This window comes from Phodopus roborovskii, unplaced genomic scaffold (genome assembly GCF_943737965.1).
Source record: "Phodopus roborovskii unplaced genomic scaffold, PHOROB, whole genome shotgun sequence".
Taxonomy (NCBI): Eukaryota; Metazoa; Chordata; class Mammalia; order Rodentia; family Cricetidae; genus Phodopus; species Phodopus roborovskii.
In genome coordinates this window covers 2,312,017-2,334,932 of record NW_026125665.1, presented here as the reverse complement: position 1 = coordinate 2,334,932, position 22,916 = coordinate 2,312,017, and the positions used below count along the sequence as shown (strand labels likewise).

The 22,916-nt window shown below is 48.1% G+C and overlaps 1 protein-coding gene across 1 annotated transcript; it reads right to left on the bottom strand.

Annotated features, from left to right (window-relative positions):
• Positions 1–1,836: 1,836 nt before the first annotated feature.
• On the bottom strand, positions 1,837–22,283 carry LOC127217266 (cytochrome P450 4F3-like). The gene is given in 15 exon segments (XM_051178205.1): positions 1,837–1,994; positions 1,997–2,049; positions 2,367–2,449; positions 3,805–3,869; positions 3,961–4,094; positions 6,532–6,661; positions 6,831–6,897; positions 9,438–9,708; positions 12,293–12,411; positions 14,449–14,582; positions 14,659–14,712; positions 15,987–16,117; positions 18,155–18,164; positions 21,666–21,865; positions 22,221–22,283. Coding segments are annotated over 14 exon segments (1,545 nt in total). The 5' UTR covers position 21,865; positions 22,221–22,283; the 3' UTR covers positions 1,837–1,899.
• Between the last annotated feature and the right edge of the window lie 633 nt (positions 22,284–22,916).

Here is a 22,916-nt window from a genome sequence, read left to right as displayed (position 1 = left end):
TAAAGGTAGAAGGAATCACAGATAGAACTGAGTTGGGCTGATACAAGTGAACAATAGTAAGAATCCTGCCAGGCTGCCCATTCTCCTCTGCACGCTAGACCAGGCTTCCATAAGCCTTCCCCTCTAAGGCAGGGGCTTCGGTACGCCCTTCCTCGGTCACGAGTGTCCAGTTGCTGTAATGAAACACCCTCAAATGGTAAGGGAGTGGGGTGGCTTGGACGAGAATTGCCCCATAGGCTCATGTGTTTGAGTGTGTGTTCCCTTCTCGGAAATGCTTGGGAAGGGTTAGTGTGGCTGTGATGGCTATTTTTAGCTTCCAACCTGACTAAGTCTAGAATTAACTAAAATCCAAGATGCTTGGTACACCTCTAAGGATTTTACTTGATTAGATCATTTGAGGTGCCAAGAGCCACCTTTAATCTGGGCCACTCCTTCTGGTGGCAGCCTATACAAAGTACAGATAAAGGAAACTTGCTCTTAGCCTGCTTACCCTCACTCTTGCTGGTAAATTCATTCCATCACTGGCATAAGAGCAGTGGTTCTCAACCTTCCTAACGCTGTGCTAACCCTTTAATACAGTTCCTCATGAAGTGACCCCCAACCACAGTATGTTCATTACTTCATAACTGTAATTTTGCTACTATTATGAATCATAATGTAAATATTTGTGTTTTCCCATGGTCTTATGTGACCCCTATGACAGGGTCATCTGACCCCAAAGGGGTCAAGACCCACAGGTTGAGAACTGCTGCATTAGAGCCTACTTCTTCAGGATTCCAGCATATTCTAAAAACTAGCTGAGACATCCTGCCTCATAAACCAAACAGCTACTGTTTCCCTAAACTTTCCCTTGGCAGACAACCATTGTTGAAAGAGTCAGGCCACAGACTGTGAGCCACTCTAATAAATTCCATATATATATTCAGATTGTGAGTTATGTTTCTCTGAAGAAACCTTACTTGAATAAAATAGAGGTCTTGTTGGAGGAGGCATGTCACTGTGTCAGGACTTTGAGGTTTCAAAAGCCCAGGCCCTTCACTGTTAGCTCTCTCCACCTTTTGCTTGTGGATAAGACATGAGCTATACTATAGTGTAGAATGTACAGAATCTATATAATTCCTTCTCATTGTATCTCTCCACAGCAATAGAAAAGTAACCAGGATAGAGAAGGTTAATTCTGGTCACAGTCCAACAGGGCAGAAACGGCATGGTGGCCTCAGCATGAGGTGGCTGGGCACGTGGTGCTCAGCTCACTTTCTCTTTTTTTTTTTTTTTAACTTTATTTGCTGGGTGCTGGTGGCACATGGCTTTAATCCCAGCATTTGGGAGGCAGAGGCAGGCAGATCTCTGAGTTTGAGGCCAGCCTGATCTACAGAGCAAGTCTCAGGACAGCCAGAGCTACACAGAAAACCCCTGTCTTGAAAATTCGAAAAATAAAACAAAAATCATTATTTTATTTAAAGTGTGTGGGTATTATGTCTGCACTACATTCATGCCAGTGCCTGTGGAGGCCAGAAGAGGACATGGGATTCCCTGGAACTGTGAGCCACCACGTGGACCGTGAGAGTCCTTTAAGCACAGCCATCGCCAAATCCAGGCTTTTTCCTTTTTATTCAACCGAAACCCAAACTCTGTAATGGCGCCACCTACAGGTAATCCCTCACATGTGTGCCCGGAGCCTTGCCTCCTGGGTAACAATAATATTAGTCTTCCTATCCCTTAAATTCTACCCATCCCTCTCCTGCTCAAACACCTCTGGCTGCCTGTGGCTCATAGGAGGTGCGCCACCTGGATTCCCAATAGCATCCCTACTGATGTTTGGTGAGGCTCAGACTTGGGTGACATAGATTTTTATTGCTGGGAGAGCGAAGGTCAGGGGTTCCCGAGTCAGGTGTGGGGTCACTGCGTGCTCAGCAGCTCCACCCGCAGCCACAGCCCGCCCTCTGCGCGCAGGATCAGCTCCGGCTGTCTGCGCGGTTCCTTGTAGTCAGCCTCAGTGCCATCACCACCTTCATCTCGCTTAAGGCGAAAGTCTGCCCGATGCAGTTCCTGCGAAGAGCAGAGTAGGGACTCTTTCTGACTGTGTTCTAGACCCCAACCGGGACCAACATAGCACTAGAAACTGGCCCCTGGCCAAGCTATCTGGAACCACGCATGAGCCATCCTCAGAGCCTGATCCAGACCAGCAACCAAACAGGCCAGGTGGCGACTCTGAGCATGGAGGTGGGCTCTTCACCTTCCCCTCCCAGTTCCCCAAACCTTTTCTGTGCAAAGAGGCAGGAGGGAGATCCTAGCACCTGCGTCCCGTCCCCAGCACCCTAACTCCCCTTGTCAGGCCAGCTCCATCCCTTCACTCCTGGCCTCACCTAGGCCCTGCAGAGAAGGGAAGGAAAGCCAGGGGTGACCTGCCCTTGGCGTTGTCTGCATCAAATCGGAAGGGATTGTAGACCTGCAGGAGATACAAAGACATGGTGGGTGAGTGCAGTCTTCAAGCACAACCAGGAGCAGAGAGTCCTTCCTGGGTGGTGGAAGAATTGGTATCTCTGCCTCCTGGACTGATAGAGTGCTCGCCTAGAGTTCAGGGTATGCCTAAGAGTGAAAGGATGAAAATACAGCCTAACTCTCTAATGACCACTAAAAGTTAGAAATTTAAAAATATCCACCATCATGTATTTAAAAATCACCCTAGCTGCGTGCAAAGCTCAGGAAAAGAAAACACCTGAAATATCTTGGTCACGATGACCGGTTTCTGGAAATTATTATTATTGTTCATAACCACCTAGTTTCTGAGGAATGTTGTTATTCTCAACAACAGTCTGGGAATTGTTATGGGTCATCCTGACTACAAAGAAAATTAATAACTAAAAGACACGGGACTCATGGCAAGAAGGGAAAACCAGAAAGAACAAGTGATTCTGTCAATAGATGTAGATAACTCCCTGACTGGAGAGTACATTCTCCCTGCCCCCCATTATCTTAAGGACAAGGCCACTGAGCCCGCTGGTCCTAGAGAAAGAAAACCCCCTAACCTTGCAGGTATGCTGAACAATTCCACCTTGTAAAAACTTTGTACTCAGTGAAATCTCTGTAACCTAGGAAACCTTACTAACCATCCAAGTTTTGAACTATCCCATGACCTTGCTTTTAGGCCTAGTGAAAATAACAGGCTAGCTTTGAAACTGGCCTTGTTAGCTTTGATGTAAATCCTATAAAAGCTATCTCAATTCTGCCCTCGAGGTCCTCAGTCCTCTACCCCTGTGTGGCGCATGACTGTGGACCCTAGTGCACTTGGAATAAAAATTCCTCATGCTATTTGCATCGAGACGCTTCTCATGAGTGATTTGGGGTGTCGCCTTTCCTGAGTGGGAGCGTGGAGGTCCACGCTCTTCAGGTCTTTCAGGAGCAGTTGGAAGCCCTGGATTCCATTCCCAATCACCAGCATAAAACCGAATGGGTGCAAACCTGTCATCTCAGCACCCCAGAGGTGGAGACAGGGGGAATCAATGGTTCAGGGTCAATCTTGCTGTATAGTGACACCCTTGCTAGCCTGAGATACCTGAGACCCTGCTTCACAAAACATGATTGGGTTGGGGAAGTAGCTGAGCTGGTAGAGCACTTGCCTAGCAGGCTCCAAGCCCTGAATCTCATCCCCAGGACCACATAAAGCAGGCATGGTGTTGGACACCTGTGATCCCAACACACCAGAGGTGGTCAGGAAGTTTACTGTTATCCTTGGCTACAGCATGAGGTCAAGGCCAGCACACACACACATGTCCACAACATAGGAAAATTAAGGGATAGCACCTCTGGGTCAGGCCACACAGCTGGATTGTGATGTGTCCCAAAAATACTTATTCTGCAGATGACACCTGTGAAGGAAGGGAAGCAGTCAAGACAAACTGCTATAGGCTGGACCCACTGTCTGTCTGCGGGACACCCCCGCTCCCGTGCCGTGGGTACCTTTGGGGATGACCCGGCCATCTGGGAGCACAATGTCCTGGTTGCAGCAGCGGCAGATAGCAGTGACCGGGGGATGCAGCCGCAGACTCTCCTTGATACACATGGTGAGGAAGGGCAGCTGGGCCAGGTTGTCCCTGAGAAACCCAACCAGTAGTTAACCAGGTAAAATGAGCGCACTGCTCCAATACTCTGTGACCCAGTGAAAGCTTTCTCCCTATAATAAAATCATCTTAAGATGAAGTACTTGACCATTGTAAAAGCACAGGCTGACTAGATGGCATTTGTAGACAAGTCTGAAGACTTGAGTTCAATCCCTAACAGCAACACTAGTTAGTTAATATAATTTTTGTTTGTTTGTTTTTTGAGACAGGGTTTCTCTGTGGCTTTGGAGACTGTCCTGGAACTAGCTCTTGTAGACCAGGCTGGTCTCGAACTCACAGAGATCCGCCTGCCTCTGCCTCCCGAATGCTGGGATTAAAGGCGTGCACCATCAGCGCCCCACAGTTAATATAACTTAAAAAAAAAAGAAAACAAAAACAAAATTCCAACAGTGGGAAGGCTGGGACAGGGGGATTATGAGTTCCAGACAAGCCTATGGCACACAGTGACACTCTGTTATTAATTAACTGTTGGTTAGCTTACTGATTAATTAGCTTAATTGTGTGCTTATTAGCAATTAACTTTTAATTAAACAATTAAATCATAGAATTAGGAAAATACCAAAGAAAGTGTATCCAGGTAGATTTAGAATCTTTTTCTGAGATAATTCAATGTCTAAATGCCAGCGGTATAAAAAGTCAACAAATGGGCTGAGAGATGGCTCAGCAGTTAAGAGGACCCAAGTTCAATTCTTAGCACCTACATCAGGCAGCTCACAATTGCCCCATAACTCCAACTCCAGAGACTCTGAGACTCTGACTTCTGGTCTCTGCAGGCAGTGCACTCACATACACACACCCACACACAGACATACACACACACACACACACACACACACACACACACACACAGATACACACACATACAGACACACACACAGAGATACACACACATACAGACACACACATACCCACACACACAGATACACACACATACAGACACACACACACACAGATACACACACATACACACACATACACACACACACAGACATACACACACACATACAGACACACACATACCCACACACACAGAAACACACACACACAGATACACACACATACACACAGACACGCATATGTGTAATTTTAAAATAAAAGTAATTTTTAAGTTAACAAGTCTGCAAAAGAATTGTCTCTGGAAGAAAGAGGAAAACCAAACTATGACAGAGTAAAAAGTAAAATAAATATATCTAATGCTTTCGCCCTTCCTCATTACTGTACTAGAGACACTAACAAATATAATTAGCCAAGAAAAAAAAAAGAAAGAAAGACTGCTGTAGAGAGTAAATGTGTCGTTTAGCAGAAAGAGGTGCTCAGGAGGTTTGTTTTGGTTTTGTTTGTTTTGGGTTTAGTTTTGGTTTTGTGGGAATTAGGATCCATCCCCTGGCCTTGCATGCTGTTCTCCCACAAAGCCCTATTCACCACCCCAGGCAGTAATTTTATGCTTAGAAAATACAGCAGAGTCCACTGAGAAACTTTAACAATGAATGCAGAGCCAACAAGCTGGCTGAAACCTTTAATGTGTGTTCTTTAGATGTGGGCAGCTAACTGGTTCAAAATCTGAACTCTAACACATCACTCACCCCTTAGGCCCAGCGCCATACTGGTCCTCCTCCTGCAGGCTTCCAGGTTGCAAGCAAGCATTTGTTTGCTTATTTATTTACATAACACTCCAAGAATGCCTTTTTGTTTGGTTGGCTTTTTAAAGAGTTTTAAAGTGTGTGTGTTTGTGTGTGCGTGTCTTTGCATGCAGGTGTCCAAGGAGGCTGCTGGCATTAAATCCTCCCCAGCTAGAGTGACAGGCAATTGTGAGCAGTCCAGCATGGGTCCTGGGAACTGAACTGGGCTCCTCAGCATTTCTCCAGTCCTGTTTTGATTTGAGGCAGACGGGGTCTCGTTATGATTCCCAAACTTATCTCCAACTCCTGACTCAAGGGCTCTTCTTCCCTCAGCTTCTCCACACCTCATGTTTCAAGGGAACTCCAATAAACAAAGCTAAAGTTTTCATAGATGATTAAAGGATTGTACAGTTAGGTCAATCTGACAGGGAAGGACCTTGGAAAAACAGACAAGGACCTTTATGATATAGAGCTGGTCTCTCCTGTCCTCAAACTTTTCCTGGGCCCCATAAATGCTCTTGGGTTAAATTCAAAGACACCATTGCTTTCCCAGTCTAAGCTGCTGGCCTCAGTTGCTGTCGGCTTGATTCCTCTTAGCCTCACCACACATGCACCTTCCTGTCTCCTGCTCCCTCCTGTCCTTTCCTCCCCATTCACCTGCATCTTTCAAAGCCTCTCTCCCCATCTAAATGCAGACTTCCTCTTCTCTCTTTTCCTCTCCCATCTTGTCTTTTCTCTAGAGGAAAAAGCCAAGGAGAGGGGCTCAGAAACACACCAGCACCTGTGCTCACCACTCAATCTCCTCAGGTTCACGGTCCCTCAGGAGCTCCTGCACCTCCTGCCGGCAGCGCTCCTGGTATTCCGGGTGCCTTGCCAGGTTGTACAGGACCCAGGCGAGCCCACTGGCCGTGGTGTCGTGGCCTAAGGGGTAGATAGGCATCCTGGAGTCTGTGCCGCTTCAGCATCACCAAGTGAACACCAGGAAGTGTAATTGCCAGGAAGGACAGGGAAGGGACAGGGATAGAGGGATCCAGCATCCACCTCCCACGTCACCAGGGTGCCCAGACAGACACAGTGCACAGACACTCACCTCCAAACATGAAGGTGCCGGCCTCTCCTCGGATGTCCATATCTGACAGTGCCTTGCCATGTTCGTCCTGAAGACAAGGCAAGACACCAAATGGCACCAGTTCTGCATATTCTTGTGTCTAACCTGAGACAGTCTCCAAAGACCCCTGGTCCATATGGACAACCAACTATCCACACCCCTGCACCAGAGTCCTACACCAGTGACATCATCCCAGCTGCTGGCCTCTGTCCTAACTCTGGAGGAACCAGCAACCCAACAATGTTCTTTATCCCTGTACTACAAGTGTCTGGAGAAGGAGTTGAGTGTGATTGCTTTGAAGTCAGAAGCAGAACATTATTCCAAAGAGTGTGCTGTTGTGTGTATCTTGGAAAAGGCCTGCAGAAAGGATCCATGCATAAAGGCTCTTGCTGCAAGCCTGATGACTCGACTTTAATCCCAGGATCCACACAGAAGAGGAAAATTTATTCCCTGAAGTTGTCCTCTGGCCTCCATGTGTACTGTGGTACAGGCACCCACACACATAGATACACACAGTAGATGAACAAACAAATAAATGGTGTGATTTTAAAATGCTATTAAAATAGAAACCCAAGAATCTTCTCCCCCTGGAGATATTTGACCTGTGTGCTTATAGAAGTCACTAAGGAGACCTAGTTCACACTTCAAAGCAGAGTTCCCTCTCTCCCCTCCTTACTCCTCACTCCTGCCACCATCCCTCACTCCCTCCCTCTTCAAAGCTGCCCAAGTCTTATAGCAGTCAAACTGGCTGCTTGAAAATTATAGTTGTGACTGACCCAGAGCTGGGAAAATGGTCCAGTGGGTAAAGCACTTGTCACTCAAGTAGGAGGGCCTGAGTTCAGATCCCCAGCACCCACATAAAAGCCAGGCATGGTGGCACCTGCCTGTGATCCTAGATGGTGAGATAAGTGAACTCCCGGAGCTCTTTAACTAGCCAGTGCAGCTGATCTTGAGTCTCCAAACACTGGTGAGATGGCTCAGCAGGTAAAGGCACTTGCCACCAAGCCTGGAGACATGAGTTCAGGAATGCCACACAGTAGAAGGAAATAACAAACTACTCCAAGTTGTTCTGTGACCTGTGAGCATACACACACCCCACCAATCGATCAATCAATAAATAAAATGTAATCAAAAAGCAAGGTGGAGGACTAGAGAGATTGCTCAGCACCCATATGGTGGCTTACAACTGTAACTCAAGTTCCAGGAGATGTGAAGCCATCTTCTCACTTCCTTGAGCACCAGGCTCATATGGAGTAAACATACATACATGCAGACAAAACATCCATACATGTTAAATATAATAAAAACCCAAATCCATAAAAAAGCAAGATGGAGAGTGATCAAGGCAGACACTCAATGCCAACCTCTGTTCTTTACATGAGCAAAAGTGTCCAGAACTTCAACTATGAAAGTCCCTGTGATGGGAGATGTCATTCTGTAAATGTTTCTCATAATGGTTAATGAATAAAGCAATGTTGGCCAATAGGAAAGCAAGAGAGGAGACAAGGAGGTTTCAGGGACAGGTAGGAGAGTTAACATATAAGACCAAGACAACAGAGGTGTGGACCCTCTCTCCGGTAAGATGAGACCACGTGGAAATACTTAGATGAATAGAAATGGGTTAATATTTAAGACAGAGCTAGCCAATAAGAAATGCTAGTAACAGGCCAACAGCTTTATATCTAATACAGCATTTCTGTATGTTATTTGGGGCTTTGGGACCAGGCCAGTAGGGGAAACCTGCTTGTAACAGTCGCTGTGTCATCATTTCTAAAGGCTGGGTCCTTTCTGTCCTCGAGCATCTTCTATGGCTGCCCAGTGTCCTCTACATCAAGATCCATCTCTTTTCTTTCCCTCAACTCTATTTTAGATTAGGTCTCATGTAACCCAGATTGACATCAAACTCACTTTGTAGCCAAGGATAATCTTGAACCTCTGACCCATTTGCCTCCATGCTGGGATGACAGGCAGGAACCACTATGCTCTGTTTACAAAGTGCTGGAATGGAACCTAGGGCCTTGTGCATGCTAGGCAAGCACTAAACCAACTGAAGGCTATCCCCAGCCACAGAGGAGGGGGGAAGTCAGCTCTCCTGTCTCCTACTATGTATAAAAACTGTCCCTGGCTATGCTGGCAAATGCTACTCACCCACCATGGCTGGGTCTCTCTTGAAGGTCTATGACCCTTTCTACTTTGATGTGACAATATCAAAGGTAGGTATCCTGGATTGTATTCTCTTCTCAGCCAGGACCACATGAGTCCAGGGGCCAGGGGTGATAGGTAAGGTCTGAGCCTGACAAGTGAAGATGGGGAGAGTTGGCATGGCTGGTATTCGGTGACTCCTTCCTGCCCTCTGTATAGGTTATATGCAAAGATTTAGACCCATAGTTGGGAAGTCAAGAACAGCCTTTCTGTGCTAAGTCCCTCTCTGAGTTGACTCAAAGGATGCAGATACCCATGCAGGGCTCCAGACACCTTAGTTCGCCTGGTTGGATAGGGTCCAGGACACAGTAAGGGCAGAGCACGCTCAGCCTGTCATGTCACTTTGTCACTCCAACCCCAGCCCCCCACTCCCCAGAAGGAACCCACCTTGCTCAGCAGCAGTACATCAATGAGGTCCAAAGTCTTGGCCTTGGCCTTGGTCTTGAGGACATCAACATCACCCTGATCAGAGAGGTTGCGGTGCCGCTCCTGGATGACAGCATCAGTGAAGGCATGCACTAGGCGGCAGGCCTTCCGGAAGCACATCCCATCCCCAGTGAGGTGATAGAACAAGCCCATGTGCAGATGCAGCTTCTGGTGCCTTTTGGCCACTAAGGCACTAAGTTCCAAGATGGTAGTGATATACTCACTAGGCTTCCTGGAGGGTGTAGGCATAGAGGAGGTGATGCTTTAACATACGTGGACACCAAGAAGCACCTGAGCTGCTGCCCATAGGGAGGGAGAAGCTAGAAGCATGTGTTCACTCTTGATGCCATCTTGGACTTTGCCCAGTAGCCATGGCAACTAGAGTAGAAAAGTATAGTGGTACCCAGGTCTATGGTGATAGTAATAGACCTATTAATGCCCCCTAGTAGATGAGGGAAAGGAGGGTCAGAGACCCTCAACTTCAACTCCAACAATTTCTCTCTGTCCCCTATTACCTGCCATGATATACAGGTGAGACTGCATGTATACCCATGAGGTGGTGGGTCTCAGTGACCGTGTAGCTGTTTTTAGGTTCCCAACACTCCTAAAAGTAACCCTCCATTGTGCTTTGTAAGTAAGTTTAGTAAACCCGTATAAGGCAGTTTCTAGAATGAATTGCAGTTGATCTTGAATCTTCTGCAAGGCTGCTTCAATGATTAGAATTTCAGTAACTGTGCAGAGTTGGAATGCTTCAGGAACTGAGTCTAATTACAACTTATCTTGGACTGCCTTTAGTACCCATAACAGTCACCATTCTTTGCCCATCTCTGTGTCTGACCTAACATCCTTGTGACTAATAAGTAAAACCTTTCTGAATATAATAACACAACAAAACCAGTTTCCACCAACCAAAAAATGCCAAATACATCATCAGATGATTTTGAGCCCCACAGCGGAATCCCCCACTTCACACTAACCGGCCTATCTGACGCCTCCATCCATGCATTTTAAAGTGCCTTGACTTATGACTTTGTTTTTTGATACTTTTAGATTTATTTTCTTCTGTGTATGACTGTTTTGCCTGCAAGTATAATGTGTACCATATGCATGCCTGGTGCCTACGGAGGTCAAAACAGGGCATTGGATCCCCCAGAACTGAAGCTACAGATGGTTGTGAGCTGCCACGCTGGTGTTGGAACTGAACCTGGGTCCTGAACAAGAGTAAGCAAGTGCTCTTAACCACTGAGCCAACTCTCCATGCCCCCAGATTTATGACTTTCTTTGTTTTGTTATTATAAAACTTCATCAAACTCTGACCATATTGAAACATGGAGTTTGGGGAAACCTGAGTCCATTTCAAGACCTTGGTTGGTCATATTTTGCTCCAGAATAAACAGTCTCTTCTTCCCTTCACGTGAGAGCTGTGTTTTTGCCTCAATACTCATCAGCCTCACAGAGGTAGACCTTGGTTTGTTCAGAGTGCTCTCTTTAGGGAAATCTCCCAGGGGAAAAGTCAGTCTATCCACCACAGGGAAGTGTCCTGAGACTCGCCTCCATCTCCTGTCACTTATTGAGTCTGTGAGAGCTGCCTCTATGCCCCAGAGCACAGTGTGGACCCCAGGCTCCTTCACTTTCTCCTCCACCCAGGCTCTTTCCCCTCCTCTTCCCAATTCATCTTTCCACTTCCATGTCCATAATTATTAACTGTTATTACTGGTGACTCAATGAATTTAATTAGGCTTATTTGCAGGAGTGTGGACACTCAGTGAGTTTAATTGGGGTTATTTGCAAGAATGTGGACACCTTTACGAAGTGGTTAGACCACTAAAGAAAATGTCTGTCCATTTCTATTTACAACCTTATTGTACAGTAATTTCCACTGAGTTGAAACAGTCCATCCTGGAGCAAGATTCATTAAGACTCAGGAAGTGAACAAATCTCTAATCTCAGGAAATCCCTGAAACTCACCAGATTCATGAGGTCCCTCCTTCCCCAAAGTTACATAAGTAGTAAGGACTGCTGGAGAGAGGAAACACTCTGACATGTAGAGCTTCAGAGAGCTCCAGGCTTCCAGCTGGCATGGGCTTGATGCAGCTGTCCTTGAGTCATTTCTGCTCCTGTAAGTGACCCTGATAGAACTCATTGGATCACCAAGTTGGACTTTGGTGATGTCCATGCTTTGGTCTGTCACAGGTTCTCTAGCTGGGGTGAGTGATGCTTGTTCACACCCCCTCAGGAATAGTGTCACAAAACATACCTTCAGAGCCCCAGGGACTATAGCCCCAGGTGGGAACTGAGGAGCCCCTCTGCCATCTCTCTTTACTTTGAAAAGCCCCCTCTTCTCCATGCTCCAAGTTTGAGGTACTGCCTCATCACAGGAACTGACTGATCACTGAAGCCTCTGAAACCCTGTGCTCAAACAAACTTTTCTTCTCTTGATGTTGATAGTCTCAGATATTTTGTTACAGTAGGAGAAATCTGACTGTTGTAAACTCAAACACCCTCAGTGATTTCCTTGAAATCTTATAATGAAGTACACATCCCTTGACATAGCTTTTCTGGGTCCTTAGAACTGAGCCACCATCTATCCCCCTTGACACCGTCATCTCTACCCTCACTGCTGGAGTCAGACCTGCATTCCAATGCCATCACTGGAATAATCACACCTCTTGGAAGGACCACTCTCTCTCCCCTGCCCCAGGTCCTTTCAAGCTAGTTTTGAGCCACCTCCTCCAGGAAGCCATTCTTCCCCCTCTGGCCAGTCCTCTCTCCCCTGTGTGTGCGGGCCATGTTCCCAGGCCAGGACAGCTACTCACTCTTGGCAATTGCTGTTGAAGCTGAAGACACACTTCTGTAGACTGTCCAGGGTCATGAGGCTGATGTGCTCAAACATGTCCAGACGGGCACTTCCCTTGGAGGCTAGGTGGTGCTGCCACTTGGCCTGGCCGGAGAGGGGGACAGGAATGGGCTGGGCCCATTTGAGCCTCTTCCCAACCCCAGCCACCAAAAAAGGAACCCTCTGAAACAGCCTCTGATTTTATCTGATTTGCTGTGCACCAAACCAAGATGGAACCTGTACCCCACCGCGCCTAGATCTCTTCTTTACCTGAACAAGCAAGTTCCCTGATATATCAGACCTTCAGGGTCACCTTACGGGCAGCAGCGCCCTCTACTTCATACATTTGTGGAAGTAAAAGCAGACAGGAGAAATTACAGGACTGCACCTGAGACCATGTTTGACGCAGAAGGTGTTTAGTCAGTATTAACTTTCTTGATCTTCACTGTTACAAATTTATTTCAAAGATATCCCTGGGGTTTGGTGAGATGGCTCAGTCATAAAAGTGCTTGCCACCCACGCATGAGGATCTAAGTTCAGTTCCCAGAACTCATGTTTTTTTTAAAAAAAAAAAAAAAAAAGTGCTCATGGTGGCATGCATCTGTAATCCTAACCCCAGAGAGATGGGGACAGGAGGGTCCCTAGGGCTCAACTGCTAGCCAGCTTTATCTACTCGGTGAGCTCCAGGCAACAAGAGACCCTGTGTCAAAAAAGCAAGGTGGATGGCAACAAAGGAAGGGTACCCAAAGTTGATCTCTGATCTCCACATACATATACATACATGCACAGGTATACATGCTCACACACCGGTGTTCATGCACACACACACAGAGATATACATACACATACAGGTATAAATGCACACACCAGTGTTCGAGCACACACACAGATATACATGTACACACACAGACACACACACACACACACACACACACACACACACACCTGTGGTGTGTGAGAGGTTGCTGCCCCTGATCATGAAAATCCTTTCTAGGAATACCAATAATTCACTGTGCTATTATTCTTCATCTGGGCTATTTCTCAGATGTGTTTGTAGAAGACATCTCAGTGAGTAGCAATAACTCTCTCAGGAAAACCTCAGGCTTCCTTATTTCCTGTCACAGAAGATCCCAACCGGGCATGACCATTCATGCCTTTAATCCCAGCATGCAGGAGAAAGATAAGGGATCCCCAGTTCAGCTGGCTAGGAAGACTAGCTGGACCTGTCTGTGAACTCTGTGTTTTCTTGAGAGGCCTTGCCACAGTGAGTAAGGCTGAGATGGATGATTTCCAACCTCAAGCTTGGGCCTCCACATGTACACACATGTGAACACACAAACCCTCACTGGATATGGAGTTACCTAGGAGACAAGTTTCCAGGCATGCTTATGAGGGATTATCTGCATTAGGTTATCTAACCCCTGTAACAGGTTATCTGAATGTGTTGACTAGTTTTGACTGTCAACCTGACACAGTTAGAATCACATGGGAAGAGTCACTCCATGAGTTTTCTAGATCAGATTAGCCTGTGGGCATGGGTATGGGGAATTAACTTGACTGTCAACTGATGCAGGAGAACCCATTCCACTGTGAGTGGCACTATTGCCCAGACAGAGTTTCCCGGGCTGTGGAGAGAGGAGAAAACTGGCTGTGAATGAGCAGGAATCCACACATTCTCTCTGCTTTTGGCCGTGGTTGTGGCCGTGGTCGTGGCCGTGACCGTGACACTTTCAGTTTGCACCTTCACTTCCCAGCAGTGATGGACATGAGCCAAACCTTTCTCCGCTGCCACTTTTTGTCGTGGATTTTTATCACAGCAGCAAAAGTGAACTAGAAGATTTAGTTAGGTCAACTGAAGTGCATGGTCCATTCTAGAAGAGGTGGTCCCAGCTGGGGTCCTTGGCTGTACAGGAAGGAGAAAGTGAGCTGACCGCCAGCATTCACCCCTCCCTGCTTCCTGACCATTGATGCAATGGGACCAGTTGCCTCATCTCTGCCACTGTGGCTCCCCCAAATGGAGTGTGAGGCAGAAAGTTCCTCCTTTAAGTTGCTTCTGCGTGGGTATTTTACCACCTCTGACTGAGTGAATATTGGAGACCAGATCTGTCTACAGCCCTTCATCCCTGGGCTCCAGACACTCAGGTGCATGATGTTGGCACTGTCATTGAAAATCTTCACATATGGCTTCAGGATGTTGAAATGGAAGGCGGGTGTCAGCATGCGACGGTGGCGGCTCCACTTGTCACCAGTACTCATCAAGAGCCCATCTCCTAATGGAGCAGCATGGCTGTATCTTCCCCTCTGGCCCCCAAGGGTGTTCCCAGCCCCTCACCTGTTGATACTCACCCAGCCAGGGCTTCAGGAAACTGTAGAAGACTGTATCCTTGGGAGCAACTGAAGCTGGTGTGAATAAGGACAGTCAGGAACCATGTCAGGAGGGAGGACATGGAAGGGATAGAGTCCTTAGCCTGGAGTCTGCACACTCCCCTCCAAGTCCACATGGTAGGGTTGGAGGTAGGGGCAGAGGGTGCAGGGAGGGAGCAGGACAAGAGGGGCCAGACATGCAGCAGCATTACACAGAAGACTTGGCCTGACATGACACACACACTGTAACACACTTTCCCACAGCTACTACATGCTCAAGCATGTTTTCCCTGCCAAGCACAGCATCACATTCTGCAGACCTTTATGAAGACCCAAATGTCCCTGTCCACTCCAGCATGTGCTGACAGCTCCTGACATGGCCATGTGACACAGACACACATAGGCTAACATGACTGAAACACACATGACCTGCCCTAACTGTGACATAGATGGTCAAACGTCCCTTAGGATACCCCATTGACAGGTCCCAGATGTGATTTGAAAATCCATTTCTGGGCCAAGCATAGGGGAGCATGCCTTTAATCCCAGTGTTATGGAGAGAGAGGCAGGTGGATCTCTATGAGTTCTAGGCTAGCCTGGACTGCATAGTAAGTTCCAGGCTAGCCAGAGCTACACAATGAAAATAAAATAAAATATAGTGCTTAGGAAAATAAATACAGTTTTAGAGGGGAGGAGTTCATTTTGGGAGCAGCAAGATGACTCAGTATGTAAAGGTGCTTGACACCAAGCCTGATGAACTGAGTTCAATTCCTGGGACGTACATAGAAGAAGAGAAATGACTCCCACAGATTGCCTTCTGACTGCCACCCTTGCTCTATAGAACACACACACACACATGAAATAAATACAAAAATATTAAAACTAACTTCCCTGATGTGACCTAAACAGGCCTCAACATTATTCAGATTTTTCTTCAAAGGGCTCAGTCCTATCTCGGAAAGCCCCTGGTCCAAGCCTTCAGATACTCTTAAACAGTATAGCCACGCCAGGAGAAAAAAGGCTGTTTATAACAACATCTCAACAAGAGCCAACCAGAAGCCAACATATCCCAATTGTTTGTGGCCCCAGAGAAAACCATTGTCATATAAAACCCAGGTGGGAATCAGGGGCAGCCAGATAATAGCACATACACCAGAAAGATGGAGGACACCCGAATGGACAGGAGCCACCTGGACACAGGTGAGTCACATGAGGCAGCGGAAGGAGCATTTCTACCACAGCCCTTCCTGACAACAGTGGGGTCACCTGAGACTCACAGGTATGCAAGCTGGGATCAGCACGGTGTCTACCTGAGCCCAAGAGCACAGGCTTGATGAAGGCAGGGTGGAACACGCGGATGACAGGTTGGCACGGCCCCACCCACCAGCAGCACACATCCCTGAAGGTTCGCACCAGGTTCTGGATGTACAGGAGCCCCTTCCTCGGAGGCCTGGATCTACAGAAGAAGAGGATCCACCTGGTGTTGGCTTCTCTGGGCTGCCAGAGAGAACAAGTAGGGTAGGGAGCCTCAGGGAGTCCCAGGGATTCCATTCAGGACTTCATCCACACTGCTGAGCCCTGCCTGGATCCCCACCCCCACCCCCAAACCTCAGTCTTGGGACAGAAGACACATACTCACTTCAGATCCTAAACACTGTTCTATATTTTATTTTGCTGTCTGTGCACATGGTCATGTGTGTGAAGGCCAGAGGTCAACCCCAGGTACCATCTTACTTGTTTTTTAAAAATGTTTTATTAAATTCTATTTATTAATGGGTGGCCATGGGTTATGGTGTGCATTGTAGCAGTTAGAGGAGAGCTTACAGGACTTGGTTCTCTCCTTCCGCCATGTGGGCCCCGGGAATTGAGCTCAGATTGCCAGGCTTTGCAGCAAGCACCTTTACTTAATGAGCCATCTATCTCACCAGCCCCAACTTTTTTTTCTTGAGACAGAATCTCTCGTTGGCCTGAGGCTCACCAATTAGACTAGCCAGCCAGCTCTGTGGACCCAGCTGTGTGCACCTCCCCAGTGCTGGGGAGGCCCAGTCTTTGAGGGGACAGCCCCACATCATGGCCTGATCCCTGTTCTAGTTCTATTCTGTTGCTGTGAGAAAACCCCCTGACTCAAGGCAGATTTGGGAGGAAAGGGTTTATTTGCCTTATACTTCCAGGTCTTAGTCTGTCACTGAGGGAAGTCAAGGCAGAAGGTCAAGCAGGAATCTAAAGGCATGAACTATGGAAGAACACTGCTCACTGGCTCACTCTGGCTTGCTCATTGGCCTGTGTTTATCAATCATTCTTATACTGCTCAGGCGCACCTTCATAGGGATGGTAGCACTCATAGTACCCCAGGCTCTCCTACATCAATTAACAATAAGAAAATACTCCCACAGACATACATAAGACATGTCTGATATATCAGACATCAGTCTGATAGAGGATTCCTTCTTCCATGTGTGTCAAATTAACAATCAAGACTATTCATTACAATGCCTGTGTGTGTGTAGGTGGTGGTGAGCTGCCCACTGTGGGTGCTAGGAAATTAATCAGATCCTCTTCCACTCACCCACTGAGCCATCTTTCCAATGTGCCTCACCTCATCAGTCACAACTTGGCCCCAGCTTTCTCAGTGCTCCATTTTGGGTCAAACTGCTCATTTTTCTGTATTTTTCTGCCCTGGTTTTTTAAAATCTTAATTCTCAGTATAAACATACCTAAAAAGCAAACATCGATACCATGCAATAACCTGGAGAAACCTGCTACTTTGAAATTCCTTCTGTCAAACAAACTAGTTTGCCATTTTTTTTAATGTGGAAAGTTTATTGGGGAAAGGTAAAGGAGTAAGGGAAAGGAATAGAGAAGGGAGAAAGAGAGAGAAGGACAGAGAGAGACAGAGAGGGCTGCCTCCTCAGAGGAATGGCAGGAAAGAGCTAGTTTGCCCTTTTGAAACACAGCCTTGAGGCTAGAGAGATGACTCAGTAATTAAGAGCACACGTTCTTGCAGAGGATCCAAATTTGGTTCCCAGTTCCCATGTGGGGCAGCTCATAACTGCTTGCAATTCCAGCTCCAGGGGATGCAACACCCTCTTCTGGCCTCTGTAAGCACTGCACGCACGCACACACACACACACACACACGCACGCACACACACGTGCACACAAACACACATCTTTAAAGTGAGCCTCCCACAAAGTCTTAGAGCAAGAACAAAATGTCCATAATTTCTTTGCTACTTTGTGTGACAGTTTCTCTGGGAAATTGCAACACCTTATTCACCATGATAGACCAAAAGTAAGGGTTGTACCAATTTATGTCTGACTTGGCCAACCAATGGGTTTTATTGGGGTTGCTAACAGGATTATGGGAAGGGGCTTACTTACAGGGAGCAGGGATGACTCAAAAGCAGCTGTATCACTAGGAAACCCATCCCAACATAGGTGATTGCACCCCACTCCAGAAAATTCATGAAAAAAGCAACCTGGAGCTCTCTGTATAGCTTGCAGGCAATTCCACAGTCCGAATAGTTTTTTTGTGCAGTTTGGCTGGTCAGAGTCTCTATCCAGCAAAGGTTTACCCCTTTTTATACTGCTGGGTTAAGGTCCCCCAAGAACTTCCTAAGCTTTTATTCCTCCTAGGCTCTTGAGGCACCCTTTTCCTTTCTGGAGCAAATGTTTCAATTTGGAAGGAATGTTGCAATTTGGAGAAAAATTCCATAGAACAGATGGCCTCTACCCCAACTACCAGCACAGTGTTTACCCCAGCTAAAGACTCATAAGCACAGCCATTACCTCACGGTCATAGCCATTACCTCACGGTCATAGCCATTACCTCACGGGCAGAGCCATTACCTCACGGGCACAGTCATTACCTCACGGGCACAGTCATTACCTCACGGGCACAGTCATTACCTCACGGGCACAGTCATTACCTCACGGGCATAGTCATTACCCTCACGGGCACAGTCATTACCTCACGGGCACAGCCATTACCTCACGGGCACAGTCATTACCTCACGGGCACAGTCATTACCTCACGGGCACAGTCATTACCTCACGGGCACAGTCATTACCTCACGGGCACAGTCATTACCTCACGGGCACAGTCATTACCTCACGGGCACAGTCATTACCTCACGGGCACAGTCATTACCTCACGGGCACAGCCATTACCTCACGGGCACAGTCATTACCTCACGGGCACAGCCATTACCTCACGGGCACAGTCATTACCTCACGGGCACAGTCATTACCTCACGGGCACAGTCATTACCTCACGGGCACAGCCATTACCTCACGGGCACAGTCATTACCTCACGGGCACAGTCATTACCTCACGGGCACAGTCATTACCTCACGGGCACAGTCATTACCTCACGGGCACAGTCATTACCTCACGGGCACAGTCATTACCTCACGGGCACAGTCATTACCTCACGGGCACAGCCATTACCTCACGGGCACAGTCATTACCTCACGGGCACAGTCATTACCTCACGGGCACAGTCATTACCTCACGGGCACAGTCATTACCTCACGGGCACAGTCATTACCTCACGGGCACAGCCATTACCTCACGGGCACAGCCATTACCTCACGGGCACAGTCATTACCTCACGGGCACAGCCATTACCTCACGGGCACAGCCATTACCTCACGGGCACAGTCATTACCTCACGGGCACAGCCATTACCTCACGGGCACAGTCATTACCTCACGGGCACAGCCATTACCTCACGGGCACAGCCATTACCTCACGGGCACAGTCATTACCTCACGGGCACAGTCATTACCTCACGGGCACAGCCATTACCTCACGGGCACAGCCATTACCTCACGGGCACAGTCATTACCTCACGGGCACAGTCATTACCTCACGGGCACAGCCATTACCTCACGGGCACAGTCACTACCTCACGGGCACAGTCATTACCTCACAGACACAGTCATTACATTACCTCATGGGCACAGTCATTACCTCACAGGCACAGTCTGAATTCTCACCAGATTCTGGACTCTTGAGTTCCTCCAGAATCACCCATTAATCTCTGTGTTAGTTATTATCATGGACCTGTGAGTAAAATCCCTGAAAGAACAAGTGAAATGCTCAATCAAGGTTTCAGAGCATTCAGTCAATGATTGTGGGGCCCACCCACTTGATGTTTTACACCATGGCAACAGGAGCCTATGGTAAGGGAGTTAGTTCTTCAGCTCACACGGACAGGAAGGAAAAAGAGATAAGAAAGCACAGAAGACAAGATACCCTCAAGAACCTGTCCCTAATGATCTATGTCTTCCAACTATAACCTGACTCCTGGAGTTTCCAGAATCTCCAAACTAGTGTCACCCGCTGGGCATTGGCATTCACAACAGGCAGGGTTAGTATATGTCGTATAACAATTTTCTCTAAATTGGAACATTCCTTCTGGGGCTCATAAGACTCCAAGTCCCGAAGAGTCTGAAAGGTGGAAACACACAAGATGTCAAAGCCTTACCCCAGATTAGTGGAAGTTAGTTCAGGGTTCCCTGAAGTCTCTCAACACCATGTTGTTTACCCTGGCTTTGGAGTATAGATTTTCTTACCCTGGGAGTCCCAGTGTCAGAAGAGACCACAAGAGGGAACTCACAAGGGGAGATGGTGGGTGGTAGTGTGGTCTCAGGACTTGTTCCCAAAGTGTATCATATCCCTCCATGGTCTAGGTGGCCCATTTTTACTATGGCACTTTTCCCTCTAGGCCTAACAGAATGTCATTTTCAATGTTTCCTGGTAGTCATGGCAACTAGAGCAGAGGCCAGGCCAATGGTAATAATGATGATGGAGTTATTAGACTCCAGAGGTCAGGAGATCCTCTTCTGGAACTCCAGCTGGGACTCTTCTCCCCCCAGCAGCAAGGGATCTTGGGATACACTAGTGTATACACAAAAGGGAGGCTTTTAAATCAGGACTCTATGGTGCAACTTCCATGAAGTTGTCACCCCGGATGGTGTGCCCTTATAATGATACAGCTGTTTGGGGATCACCCATGATCCTACAAGTAACCCCTCTCCTGTTCTCTGTATAAAAACACCTAATAAACCCATTGCTGTCATCGAGCTGAACACTGGTAAACTTGCTACTCGGGTGCCTCCTGGGGGTGAATACACACTTGTTCACATCTTCCCAGGAAATGTTAGCTTGGCACCACTGTAGCCTCTGGTTCTTCCTGCAATGAAGGGCTACACCTGGGGAACTTGTAGCCTTGGCAGACCCCAAGGGAACAGAAAGGACCCCTAGGTCTCCATCAGAGTGCCAGCTCTTCCCTGTCATCTGCTGACACCAGACTCTGGCAGAGCAGCCTGTGGTCCAGCTGAACCTCTGCTCCCCTGGCACTGTGCCATTTACAAGGAAAGCAAATGTTACCAAATCACACAGAGGGTAAAACAGATCTAAGTCGATGTTCAAGGTGTGGCGTGGACGATGGGTTCTGGGAAGGCATCTGAAAGGGGAAGCGAGAGGACACCTCACGTCTAGATTGAGCAACAGGCTCATTGGTATGCCTCAGCAGAGAGGCCAGACATAAGAGGAAGATGCTGAAGGGGGTGGGAAGCCAGACCCCAGAGCTCTCCGAACCCTGCTACGCCCCTGGGTGTGCCTGGGTGGGATTGCAGCTCATTTCCAGAGGGTCTCCAGAGGGAGCCAGAGATGGGCTGAAAAGACATGATAGAAGCTGGGGACTGGCACAGATCTAGACTCAGGAGGCTTCAAGCCCAGCACACCAAGATCCTCAGCTTGTGCTAGGAGCCCTGCAGCATGGATGTCTGTGGGGAAGACAGCTGGAGATGGATGCACAGAAGAAACTGGGTGGAAAGGGCTCAGGACAGCACATCTGTGGAATGACATCATTTTGCTGTCCTAGACCCCAGCCCACCCCTGTCCCCAGATCTTTGAGCCCCATTTCAGGCTTCTCACAGTTCCTTCTACCCTGATACCCCAGGACCCATTCACAGGCACACTCACCAGGCCCAGGTGACCCAAGAACCAGTTTCGTTTGGGGGCTGAGGGAAACAGCGAAGGCGATGAGTTTTCATAGATGCCATAAGCCTGGGTCAGGATGTAAGCCAGGAGGCAAGAGGCCCCAGCCAGGGGTAGAAACATCCCTAGAGGAGCTGCTGCAGGCCCCAGGCCCAGCCAGGACAGGCTCAGCTGTGGCATCCTGCAGGGAAAATAGGCACAATGTGAGATCCTGGTGCATGGGAAAGGGACAGAAACAGGGAATTAAAAGATTGGTCATAAGGCCTGGGAAGGTAAGGAGACCCAGGGCAGTGCAGAGGACAGGCAAGGACAAGAAGAGGAAGAAGAGGAGAATGAGAAGGAGGAGGAAGAAATAAAGGAAGAGAAGAAGACAGAGGAAGAAAGAGCTTAATCTGAGTCCAAGCCACATACCGGTGGCCAGGGACTCTGAGCGAGAAATCAACACCTGATGCTGACCTCCTGTCCTGCCCCAGCCTGGGACAGCCCATTCCCACCCCAGGCCAGGACGGCTCAGACCACTGGCCCCAGCCTGGTACCTTCTCTCAGAAGCACTGTGTTCCCCAGGCCCTTCTCGCACCTCCTCTGGCCCCTGACCAGGGATGGCTAGAGGAGTCTGGGCTGGGCCAGCCCAACCCTTGCAGGCACAGCTGCCCCTTCCTGCCTGAGTAGGTGGCCAACACATGGGGGTGGAGCCAGCCTGCAGCACGGAGGAACCAATCAGGACCCCATACTGGAGGTCACACAGATGAGTACTGGGCCCTCTGGACTTCATACCTCTAGCGTGAGGGCTTTGGAGGGAGCAGTGGGCAGATTAATGGAGATAAAGCCCCCAAAGAGAGGGTGTGAGGAAGCAGGCTGGCCACCACTATGGGACTTGTGAGCTAAGACTCTGCTGCATGTTAACAGTGAAGAAAGTCCTCCCACCGTGCCTTGGGTCCTCATCCTGCCTCCTGTGCCCTGGCTAGTCTACATAAAATTTCTTAAGCTTTCTTCAGGTGTGCAGCTTCCTCACAAGGCCCATTTTCCTCCACACTGTAAGGAGCCTGAACTAGACAACAGAAAAGCAAACTGAAGCTCAGAGAGGGCAAGCATCTAACCCAAGTTGCACAGCTCAAAAAAACCCCACCAACAACAACAACAAAAACCAACTCAGGTTTGTCAAAGCATAAAACCCAAAGTTTTTTCCCTCCACAGTGCTGTTTTATCCTACTGAGAACAGTGCCCTGTCAATG